An 11,982-nucleotide genomic window follows, 5' to 3' on the forward strand; every position below is an offset into this window, starting at 1 on the left:
GGGGGGGGGGGGGGGGTAGCTTATATGCCCCTCATTATACGCCCCTGCCGGTTGACCCCTGCAGGGACTAAAACTCAGACCCAAGGCCGGTAAATTTGGTCTAATTTTAAATTGGTCTTGAAGAGACAAAATAAAGGACTGATCGATTATAAAAAGCCGGAGACAGCTTTCAATAAAAATCGGAGGAAACACGGCCCAACATTTTTCTTTAGTTCAGCGCATTGTTATTTAGATATTTGAAGATTCTTCAAGGTTTTAGGTTTCAAAAACGATCCTAATAATATTCCCCCGCTAAGCTCTGACAATAATAATCTACACAATTTAAAATATTTCTTGCTTGATTGACCGTTTTAAACTGACAATAAAATTGCTTTATACAAAAAGTTGATCACTAAAAACCTCATCTAAGAGGTTTTTCTGCAGAAATACTTAAGATTAAATCAAAATGGCTTTATAAAAATCAGTTTGTTGTAAACGCCTTTCTTAAATATTATTTGCAATCCTATTTTTATACGTGACCCAATTTGTTATTCTCTTTCATTTGGGTTTTTAATTAAATTTTAAGTCCCCCTGAAGTTTCTGATTCTCCATAACCTTAGTCCAACAATTATCAAAAATACCATTGAGGGAAATCTTCAGTTAACTTTATGACACAAAGTTTATCTAAACTATAGCTCTGAGAGGGTTTAAAGGACAAGTAATTTCTATCTTGTCTTGATATGAATTTAGGATAATATCAACTTTATAATATTTATATTTCATTGTCTATTTGTTCATTTGTTCGTTTGTATCCTATAAACGTCAAAAGGGCTAAACCGACCAGGCCTAAAATTCAGGTTATATATTTTACAGAACTGTTAAATTTTTTAATTTTTAGAAATCCACTTGAGCAAAAAAATCAGGAAGTATGGTAAGATACGCTAGATTTATCAAAATATATTGTATTGTGTTTAATAAAGCAACCCTAAGGGTTTTAGCCCTATTAATTCGTTAATTAACGGTATTCTTGTATTAAATTCACGGTTTTTCTGCTTTGCATTTAATGGGCTTTTTCCTGTACGTTGTTATTTCTACTAATTTATATGAGGAAAAAAAATCGTTAAAGATAAAGATACAATGCACAGATAAAAATATGACAAGAAAGAGTTGGAAAGCCTGGTTGTTTAGATTCTAAAACTAAAAATATGACAAGAGTTGGAAAGCCTGGTTGTTTAGATTCTAAAAACTAAAAAAAGAAGAGTTGATATAAAATCCCTCCTCATGCATAAGCTTGATATAAAAGAATAAATCAAACAACTAAATCCTTTTCTCTTCTCTGAGACTAGTCTTAACTCGGAGATATACGGGGGGGGGTTCCCCCTTTTTAAGATGGAATTGAAAAACTTTCAGATCGGAATACGAGTGCAGTGTGCAAAGAAAATTATTTGTTTATCTTTCTCATATTGGAAATTTTTAGCTAGCGGTGTGCAGTGCTAAAAACTTTCAAAAATTGGAAGACATAACATTAATTTTGTGAAAGGGGGGCTAGGAATGTAAAAGGTNTCTATGTGAACTACTGCTTTGAAGTTCTGGTCTAAGTTTAAGTATGGAAACCAAGGTTTAGTTGGATAAATTATAGTAGACGTTCTATAATTTGTTACATTTAAAACTTTTAGCTTTACCGATTTTTGAAAAGTAAAAATATATTAACAAAAAACGAATAAAATTAAACAATTCAGCAGAAAATGAATAAAGTAAGCTGCTAAAAACGTGTGGCTCCAGAAATACATCGTTTATGCAATAAATGAAGGGCGAAAGAAAGTAAAAAATAAACGAAAGGATGACTAAATGAATATCATACCTCCTCCTGTGTGGTAGCTGGGGGGGATATCCCAAACTCGTTGTACGCTATAACCCTGAATGAATATGATGTTTCTGGAACAAGATTCTGGAAAGGAACAGTGTACTCTTGTATACCACCTCCATCTGTTCGCCTGTACAACTTCCACTTATCCTCGTCTAAATATGTTTAACAATATCAACACGTGTATATGTACAGGAAACATTGTACACAAAGGAACTGATAACTCTCCCCATACTCTTGTTTTCTCTTCCTATAGATCAACATCAGGTTACAAAACCTGATGTTGAAGACTTTTAATATTTTTAATTGTGATCAAATAGTCAAAGTTTGAAATATCAAATTGCATATATTTGAAGATAAGAAAATAAGAGTTTCAGAAAAGAGTTTATTCTCGTGTGTACATAGTACATTGTACAGTGTACATTTACAGTGTAAAATAGAGAACACTTCTATTAGTCCTAACTAAAATCTAAGATAAAAATTAAGTAATTAAAAAACTATAAACCAGCAATTTTTCGGAAAATTAAACACAATAAAAAAAATGCAAATATGTACATTTTATACAATTAACAATGAGTTAAGAACTAATGAAAGGGATATACAGTTGGTTTACATTTTAAAAAACCTTCAGAACTGGTTATAATTGTAAACAATAACAAAGACTGCAGACAAAGCCTGAAATTTATTTAACAGTAACATGGAACCTTTGTTATTGTCTACAATAAAACTAGTTTTTCAGCTATCCTAATACGTCACAGTAAAATGTAAACAAACCCTCTCCTTGCTTCTACGCTCATTGACTAACACACTATGTGATATTTCCGTGTTTGCGGATAATAATGTTTAGTATAAAGAATAAGCATGCTGTGTTGGAACCATTAAATGGATACAGATCTATTCAAGAATGATACACCAGGAACCATTAAACGGATACAAATCTATCCAAGGATGATACACCAGGAACTATTAAACGGATACAGATCTATTTAAGAATGATTCACCAGGAACCATTAAACGGATACAGACCTATCCAAGGATGATTCACCAGGAACCATTAAATGGATACAGATCTATCCAAGGATGATACACCAGGAACCATTAAACGGATACAGACCTATCCAAGGATGATTCACCAGGAACCATTAAACGGATACAGATCTTTACAAGGATGATACACCAGGAACCATTATAAACGGATACAAATCTATCCAAGAATGATACACCAGGAACCATTATAAACGGATACAAATCTATCCAAGAATGATACACCAGGAACCATTAAACGGATACAGATCCAGCCAAGAATGATACACCAGGAACCATTAAACGGATACAGATCTTTCCAAGGATGATACACCAGGAACCATTAAACGGATAAATATCTTTCCAAGGATGATACACCAGGAACCATTAAACGGATACAGATCCAGCCAAGGATGATACACAAAAAAACCAATATCAAGTGTACATAAGAGTTTAGCAGTTTTAGGGAGGAATGTTAATAAACTAGTTTATATTCATTCTTCCTGTAACAGCAGTACATTCATTTTGTAAACAAAGAGTTCCTGGTCTATCTTCCTTGGATTTGGGTAAAGGCAAGGGCTGCCAATCAAAAACAGTCTAGTCTTTATTCTTTAGTATATCACATTAAGGGGGAAGGGGGGGGGGTTCACTTATTTAATCAAACCAGAAATAAAATGTAAAAAAGTATCATTCTATTCGCAAAAATATGAATATTTCACATAATGACGATGTAAGTTATATATCATATAAAAAAACTTCGATTTAGAAGTGAGTTCTATTATGGACCCCCTGTACTGTATATTAGAGGGTTTATATTAAGGACCTCTGTACAGTGTTAATAACATAATTACTACATATATACAGCTAAGTAAACTATATGAGTGTATATTAGATGGTATATATTAAGAACCATTTTTACAATGTTTCTAACAGTGTAACTACATAAAGCTAGTATAACAAGTATATTAGAGGGTTTATATCGAGAAAAAGTTTCCATACAATGATTGCCAATGTTCCTAAGAGTTCATTTCCTTGCTATAAAAAGGAGTCAATAAAACAAATATAAAGAAATTTAGATAGTCAAGTTCGTTCGTGAATTTGACCTAATTAAAAAAACATTTAAAATCTTTAACAGTAAATTAAAGAAAAATCAAATAAGGGAAACAAGGGGGGCGATTTAAACCTTTAAACTATTTTGTACCAGGATAACAGAACTTAAATCTGAATTTTGATGGGAATTTAATGAACAAAAATAATTACATTGAAGGTCAAATTTATGCGACCTAGCGGGTACGACTTTGTGACCTCATAGCTCCTACTGTTTTAATTTTACGCGCAAATTGAAAAAACATCATCTGGTTACATATAAAAAATTCACTGCATGTCAGTTTTTTTGTTCATCTTAATATAGCTCTAAATTCAGAGGAATTACTATTAAAAAACATAAGATTTCAATCTAACGTGCAATTTAACTCATTTTGACATGCAATAAATGTTTATGATTTCAAACTTTTAAAAACACAGCAAAAAAGCGAGGTTAGAATAAGCGAGAGTATAAAAATGAGTCGCAAAAAATTTAGCAAAAGAAGGGGAAACATTGATAAAGTTTTTCCGACTGAGAAAGTTACGAAAATGCAACTTAGTAACTATGTATAACAAAAAAATACGATTGGAGTGCATCGGAGCCATATTTTGCAATTTTTTTCTAAATTGTATCCAATGATATAATTTACTCTAAAATACTCCAATCTAGAACTGACTACGAAAAAAACTTCTTCCACACAAAGAAAAAGTGTTGAACACAAACTTCTAGATAAACTTACAAATCTGCCAATTCTCCAGAGCTACAGGGGCGGAGCAGCAAGAAAAAGAAAATCGTCCTTTAATTAGAGTATAAATTCTTTTATTCAATTTACACTTCATTTCCCACAAAATATTTCATCAGTCGCAAAATATTATTTGAAATAAAGTTAGTGTTGAATGGTATTGAGACCTAAGTGAAGATCAGATTGTTTACTATTTTACTATATTTTTATCAAAAACTTGCATTTGATAACCAATTTTTATTAAAATTCAAATCACTGGAATATGAAATGCATACCTTTCTGTCTTGTTTCTATGTAGTATCCCAGAATAGGTCCTTTCCCGGATTTTCCGTTTGACCAGCTGAGGCGAACAGCTGACCATGTTTTGGTCAGCTGTAGATCAGTGATCCTACTGGGGGAGCCAGGCTGGGGGCCGGTCGTCACATTTCCGGTCGCAGCAGGGCCGTAGTCGATGGTCTGGGCCCGTACGGAAAAGGTGTAGGTGACCCTTTCCTCCAGGTTCTGAATGTAGAGGTAGTTCTCTTGAACCCTCTGCTTTACTTGCTTAGAGAAATCTAAAAAAAAAACTTTCATTTTTTTATGAAAACCATGCTTTGATAACGGGTTACCATTAAAGATCGAGGCTGTAAGATTCATTTAAAGTGTTCCTCCATTAAAAGATGGCAATCTCCGATTTACAAACATGGGTACATTCGAAACCTTAACCTAATCAAAAATGTTGAAGATGACGTAATTTTTTCTGACTCGAAAAGTATTAAATTCTGAGAATTTCTTCATTGTTTCATACAAGAAAGACATGCGCTAGTCACTTTCGTAGTGAAATCACAAATTCAGCTTAAAAAAATAAGAATATCTAATTCGTACTTGATCAGAAAAAGCTTTTAAAATTTAAACGTTGTAAATCTAGCATTGTATTTTTGCATTATACCTCCATAACGACCTGAAAATCTAAGACATTTTTGAAAATTCTGCTAAAAAAGGTTACAAAAAATAATAAAAAAATGCTATATCTCGCGTTTTGAAGATTTTATGTTGGTCATCATATGAGGAAAATAATAACTTTAAACTAGGATTTATATTCTTGAATTGAAACATTTATTTGTCGAGGAGTAAGAACTCCAAGAGAGGAAACACTGGGGTAATATAAGTTTGAGAATAGAATTGTTTTATTAGGTTAATCTTTGAATGTCGAGGGGGTAGTCTGCATAGAGAACGGTTTAGGAGAACTTTATCAAGAATTATTGAACATGATAAAACTCTGCAGTGCAGTGTGCTCCAGTATTAAATTCTAGATCGGATGTTTCAAGTTGCGAAGGCTAATGGCCAAAACGATAATTAGTCGGCACTTCCACCATCTCCAATTAAATCAACAAAGTTTCTAATTTGTTCAACTTTTTCTATTTCTCTTAGGATTGGGGGAGGATGCGATATTCGGAATATGTATAAATATATTTGGCTTGTCTGCTGTTTTCTTTGTATCCATAAAACGTCGAAACGACTGAACCAATCAGGCTCCAATTCTTTGTGGTAACTCACACGACCCCAAGAAAGGTTTATGTTCAGGCAGCATTAAAAAATATAAATTCGTTGTTCTAAAAATGTTTAAAACTCAAACATATAAACAGAAATTTTCTATACTTTTAATTTCAAAACTTACAAAAGGCTTCAGAATGCAACAAATATCTAAGATGTAAGATTGCAATAACGTTTATTTTAAGAGGCCTATAGTAAAAATGACATCTGAAATTCTATTATTGAATCAATTGGACAGCAAATATTTTAACTTTTTTATAGCAGAGGAGAACAAAATGTACGTCATTATCATAAAATAAGGAGTATCAGTTATTGATATTTTTGTAATATAAACAACATTTTTGAATTCTTAAATTTGAATTAATATAAAAAATTATTGGAATTAAAACTTACTTTCGTTCTGTGTAGTGGTTTCATATGAGACGACATAGCCCAGGATTTCTCCGTTAGGTTTCATTGGTTTACTCCAGGACACCTTCAACGTGTTCATTGTTATCTCGGAGAAGGTTAGGTTAGCAGGGGCTCCAGGCACACCCTGGAGAGTTCGAATATTAACATTTTCCGTCTTTGGCCCTTCTCCAGCAGGGTTAAAGGCTAGGATGGAGATTGTATAGTTTGTATACATCTCCAGGAATATAAGAGAGTGTGAGGTGTGGGTAGCGGAGACAACTTCAACTTCATCCTGTCTCCCCGCCAGCTGAATTGAATTATAGAATATCTTGTATCCAAGCAAATCTCCATTCTGTTGATCCGTCTTTGGAGGTTTCCAACTTATTCTAACTTCTGAAGGAGAGATTGCTTCAGCTTTCAAGGATTGAGGAGATCCCGTGGGAACAGCTTCTCCGACATAGACGGAGACTGGTCGGGCCGCGTTACCATAACCCTGGGAATTGAATGGAATCACGGTGATTTCATAGGTTTTGTCTTTAATCAAATTTTCCAGAACAACTTTGCTGATTGAGACTCCCTTGAGCTCTACTTGAGGGGAGGAGGAGAGGGGGGAGGGGAAATCAGTAACCTCCCTGTATTCAACAATATATCCTCCGGTTTCCACATCTCCGTTAAAATCTGATATGGACAGGGGGTCCCAGGTCACTCTTACATCAGTGCGTGTGATAGGGGTTACTTTAAGGTTTTCGATCATAGAAGAGGGAGCAGATGGCAGTGTTTTAGTTGAATTGGACTCAGGAGACCAACCACTAGGACCTATATCATTAATTGCTTGTATCCTAAATCTATAATCAGAGTAAGGTTTAAGGTTGTAAACAGTGTAAAATGTAACACTTGGATCCACCCGCTCGTTCACATTCTGCCAAGGACCTGTGTTCTCAGAGAACTGTACACTGTAGTATCTCAGAGGTGCAAACCCATCTGATCCAGGGTTCCAATTAAAAGTGATTTGCCGATCCTGAACCTGACTTGGAGAAATCTGTGGAGCAGAGGGGGGTTGCGGTGCCTCCCTGTTATTTGTGGTGTAAACCACTCCCTTGGAGACATATCCCCATCCTAAAGCTGTCTTTGCAGCTACAGAGAACTCATAGTACACCATAGGAACTAAACCAACTGCACGAAAGGTCCTGTCAGTTGGAAGGAATTCACGAGTAAAGTTCTCAGTTGAGTTTAGTAAGTGGTAGTTAACACGGTAGGCCTTTATTTCACCATTAGGTTCCAGAGGAACATCCCATATTATCCGAGCTGTGGTGTAAGAAACATCAGGGAATGAGATATTAGACGGGGGCCCCGGCACATCTTCAAAGGTCGTGACTTGTATCGGTGGGGTACTAAGTGCACCATCTCCTATTCTTGTATATGCCAACACTTGAATGGAATACCGAGTAAATTTCTTGAGTTCTGTCAGAGTTGTTTGTTTAGTGACGTTGCTCTTTATATTCTGGTATTGAAAAGGTACATCCTTAGCTCCGTAATACACCTTGTATCCCTCAATGATACCATTTCTGTCTATCTTCTCAACATCTCCCCAGGAGACTAGGATTGTTGTAGATGATGTTGTTGTTGCATTCACCACCTTAGGACCTGAACCTGGGGTTGCTTCATTAGTTTTCTCCACAACAACAGTGCTAGGATCTGAGGTTCCAACATCATTGTAGGATTGAAGAAGAACTTCATAAAGAGTAAACTCCTCCAAGCCATCCAGTACAAAGGAGTTGGCTGTGGGATCTTCAATAGAGAGGGTGTGTAGCATAGAAGAGTCGCCAAGTATTCTATAGGATATATTGTAACCCCGGGGTACCCCATACCAATCCTGCTGGGAGAGGGGGGTCCAACGCACATTTAATTTTGTGAATTCATGAGCTCTGATTGTCACATTTTTAGGGGCGTGCTTGGGTCTAGCTTGTATGGTTTGAAACTTCTTTGTTGGCTCTGATGGGATGGAACGCCCAACCACATTATTAGCTACTAATCTCAGCCTGTATTCCATGTATGGAACAAGGTTTTTAACTGTGACAGTAGAAGCATCAGGTTCGGATACTTCAAAGATAGTGGACCAAGTGGCATTTCTAGCACTTGATGCTTCAACAATCCACTTAGAGATTGAAGAATTACCGTCAAATCCTGGAGTAAACTGGACTACTGCTGAGAATGCATCAATATTTGAAACTGCAAGACGGGTTGGGGGCTCAGGGAGCACAGGTTCTACACCAGATTGTATGGTGGCTGAACTTGTCTCTCCTTTTCCAATCTCAGTCCAAGCAAAAACATCAAATGAATAGTGGGTTGTAGGTTTCAACTGATTAAGATAAAAGCTGGTTTCCAAAGTAGTTAAATTCTTCTCCATGAGTGTGTGAATCATATCTTTAACCATATATCTAACGGTATATCCTAGAATAATTCCTTTAGGTTGCTCAGGTTCCTCCCACATCACTCTGACACCTCTATCTGTGATCTCCTCAAAGCGCAGAGCTTTGACAGGTCCTGGGTAGTCCTGATGGGTTCTGACCAACTCTCCTGCTGACCTGGCACCATCTCCTGGACTAGTGAAACATAAGACAGTAATATTATAGGCCGTCCAGGGGTCAAGATTCTCAATCACTGCTGTCTGTTCGCTCAGTGGACTTAGTAAATTAGGATGAACGGTTACAGTACGCTGAGGTTTAGATATAGTTTTTGGATCCCCCCTCCAGGCCTGTAACTTGTACCCCTGATTGATCCCATTTATCTTCTGTGGATCTGGGGGCTGCCACCAAACCTTGACTGTACTTGAACCTGTGGCTTCAGCTCTAACATTAGTAGGCGGGGCACTAGGTACTCCTTCTCTTGTTTTCATCTTGATAGGATCAGTGTAGGCTCCCGTTCCCTTTCTATTATAGGCAGCTATCTGCACCTCGTAATCTTTCCAGGTTATGAGTTCAGTAATGAGATAGTTTCTTTGTGTCGGCTGAGAAATGTTTCTAAAGGACCAGGGAGAGTCATGATATCCAAACAACCTGTATCTCACCATGTAACCAATAATATCTCCATTCTGCGCCTCCTCTGGAGGTGGTTGCCACTGGATCATTATTTCAGACTCCGACCTAGCAGAACCAACAAATCCTAAAGGCGGGGCTGAAGGTGGCTCCTGGGGTAGAACTACTCTGTCCGAGGGAGTGGATGGAGGCCCCTCACCAACACTGTTAACTGAGGAAACCCTGAACACATATGCTGCTGAGGAACGCATGGAATCCAGTACTACTGATCTACTGGCAGAACTAATGTTTGATAAAGCTGTGACCCATGAAGAGCTATCCTCTGGTACAGCACCAGTCTCTGGTACATACCGATACTGAACAATAAACTTTATAATGGGACTGTTTCCATCAAACCCTGGGGTCCAGCTCACATTTACAGATTTATGTTTTGTATTCACTCGTTCAGCATTAATACTGGTGGGAGCATAGGGCAGCTCAATCACATCTAATCTTGAGCTTCGCTTGTCATTTCCACCGGGAGAATTTACTTCACATACATAGGATCCAGCATCTGAGGCTCTAGCTTCGGCAATCTCGAGGGTTCCATCACTGTCGAGGTTTATCCGATGGCTAGCTTTATCATTGATCAGATTACCCTCATGATACCAGGAAACCTATAGTTTAACAACATCAACACTAGGCTCCCCCTTCTGAGCAATAAATAAAATAGAAAAAACATTGCAACATTGCATGCTCTAACAAAGGCTGATTAAAAAACCATAAAGAGTGGAAAGGGAGAGCGGGGATTCAATGTAAATTGTATTAGAGCAAAAATATTCTCAATGTTTTCTTTTAATATGCGAATTTATCCATTTTTACTAAACTTCATGAAGAAGTTTTTGTTTTTAAAAATTAATCAAAGTTTTAACATTTTCTTGAAACTTTACAGAAATATTCCTAAACTGAAGTATAATCCTTTAGAGATACACAAATTAGAAAAATCCCACAAAAAGGCATAACTGAGGGGGCAGGGGTGAAAAATAGTTAAAAGAAAAATTTAAAGGCAAACATCTTAAGATTTCAATATTGCAACTTGAATTTCATCCTGAAGTTCAACCACCCCTCCCCCCCCCCCCGCAAAATAAAGCTCTAGAAATAAAAGAACTAATCATGTATTGAGTATCAATAAACCCTAGGCAATACATTTAATTGCCTCGTCATCAAACACAGGGGTCAATCTCAACTAATTGATCCAACGAAACTTAGTTAAACCAAATGTTGTTGTTGTTATTTTCCTGGTATTCAACGTTGTTGTCTGAACTAACTCTGCAGTACAGTTTAGCAATATGACCCAGTATAACCTAAACGTAAACAAACAAACTTAAGTTTTTGTTTAAGTAAGATAAAGAAAATTTAGTTTGATAATTTCTGCTTTTTAGCACTTAACTTTTATCTATTATGTTTGAAAGTAAAAGATTTCTCTGTCAATTACCCCCCAGAAGTTGGGCTTATTGTCACAAAAATCTTTCCAAATTGGAATCCTACTTGAAGAAAGGAAAATACCAATAGTTCTTCCAATTCTCAGAGTGTGTATGGAGAGGGGGGGAGGGGGGATATAGAGAGAGGGGGGGAGGGTTATAAACCAGTGGACCGTGGTATAAGTGAGAAAAGGCTTTAAAAGAAAAATGAAACAGAAAAATATTCATTTCTTTTAAACTAAATTTATTAGCTTTTGTTTGTTTTGGTGTTTGTTTGTTTGTTTTCCTTTGTGTCCGCAGGGGGTTGAACTATCTGTGTCCTGACTAGGACAGATAACCAGGCTGACCCAGTGATCTCGCCAGCTTCATTGCTCCGCGTACAGGTGTACTCTCCTAAACATCACATTATGTACATTGTACATACACTCAAGAGAAAAAGAGCTATAGAGATTAAACAAAATTTTTGTTTACATTCTGCTGCTGACGTTTTTGACAACTTAAAACTAATTTGATTGAAAACAATAACAAAGATTGTAAGCAAAGCTAGGAATTTTTCAATTAAAAAAATGTAAAGAGTAGAATTTTAAGGAGTACAAGAACTAAAGAGAGAGAAAATTATCTTTATATATTCTACTGTTCCCTTTTAAAATAGTTTAAGAGCTTTGTGAACAAAGTTAGTGATTTCTTGGTGGAACAGGAGAGCCGGGTCTGGTTATCAAATGTTTGTTTACGAAAAAACTGGTTCCAGAGGATTTCATCATACATCACAATATAGAATAATAACAAACCTATTGGCCTATCCTTAAAACAAAAAGCTCTATTCTTATAGCATAAAGGGTTTTTAAGTACTAGATAAGGGGGGGGGGGGGGCC

The 11,982-nt window shown here is 36.3% G+C and overlaps 1 protein-coding gene across 4 annotated transcripts in view; it reads right to left on the reverse strand.

Moving 5' to 3' along the window:
• LOC111698206 (protein sidekick) overlaps positions 1 to 11,982 on the reverse strand; it is a 53,911-nt gene that overhangs the window by 8,439 nt on the left and 33,490 nt on the right. For 2 of the 4 annotated variants that reach the window (XR_002764485.1, XM_023468477.1), the window contains exons 11-16: positions 11,397 to 11,503; positions 10,928 to 10,993; positions 6,619 to 10,306; positions 4,968 to 5,246; positions 4,690 to 4,746; positions 1,841 to 1,998 (exon numbers count right to left, since the gene is read on the reverse strand). Coding sequence is in view for 3 of the 4 variants with exons in the window: in XM_023468477.1 (XP_023324245.1) it covers positions 1,841 to 1,998; positions 4,690 to 4,746; positions 4,968 to 5,246; positions 6,619 to 10,306; positions 10,928 to 10,993; positions 11,397 to 11,503 (4,355 nt within the window). In the remaining variant the exon portion in view is untranslated. The remainder of the gene's footprint in view (positions 1 to 1,840; positions 1,999 to 4,689; positions 4,747 to 4,967; positions 5,247 to 6,618; positions 10,307 to 10,927; positions 10,994 to 11,396; positions 11,504 to 11,982) is intronic. The other 2 variants (XM_023468478.1, XM_023468479.1) reach the window with 2 other exon arrangements.

Source organism: Eurytemora carolleeae, unplaced genomic scaffold, assembly GCF_000591075.1.
Source record: "Eurytemora carolleeae unplaced genomic scaffold, Eaff_2.0 scaffold312, whole genome shotgun sequence".
In the NCBI taxonomy this organism is placed as follows: Eukaryota; Metazoa; Arthropoda; class Copepoda; order Calanoida; family Temoridae; genus Eurytemora; species Eurytemora carolleeae.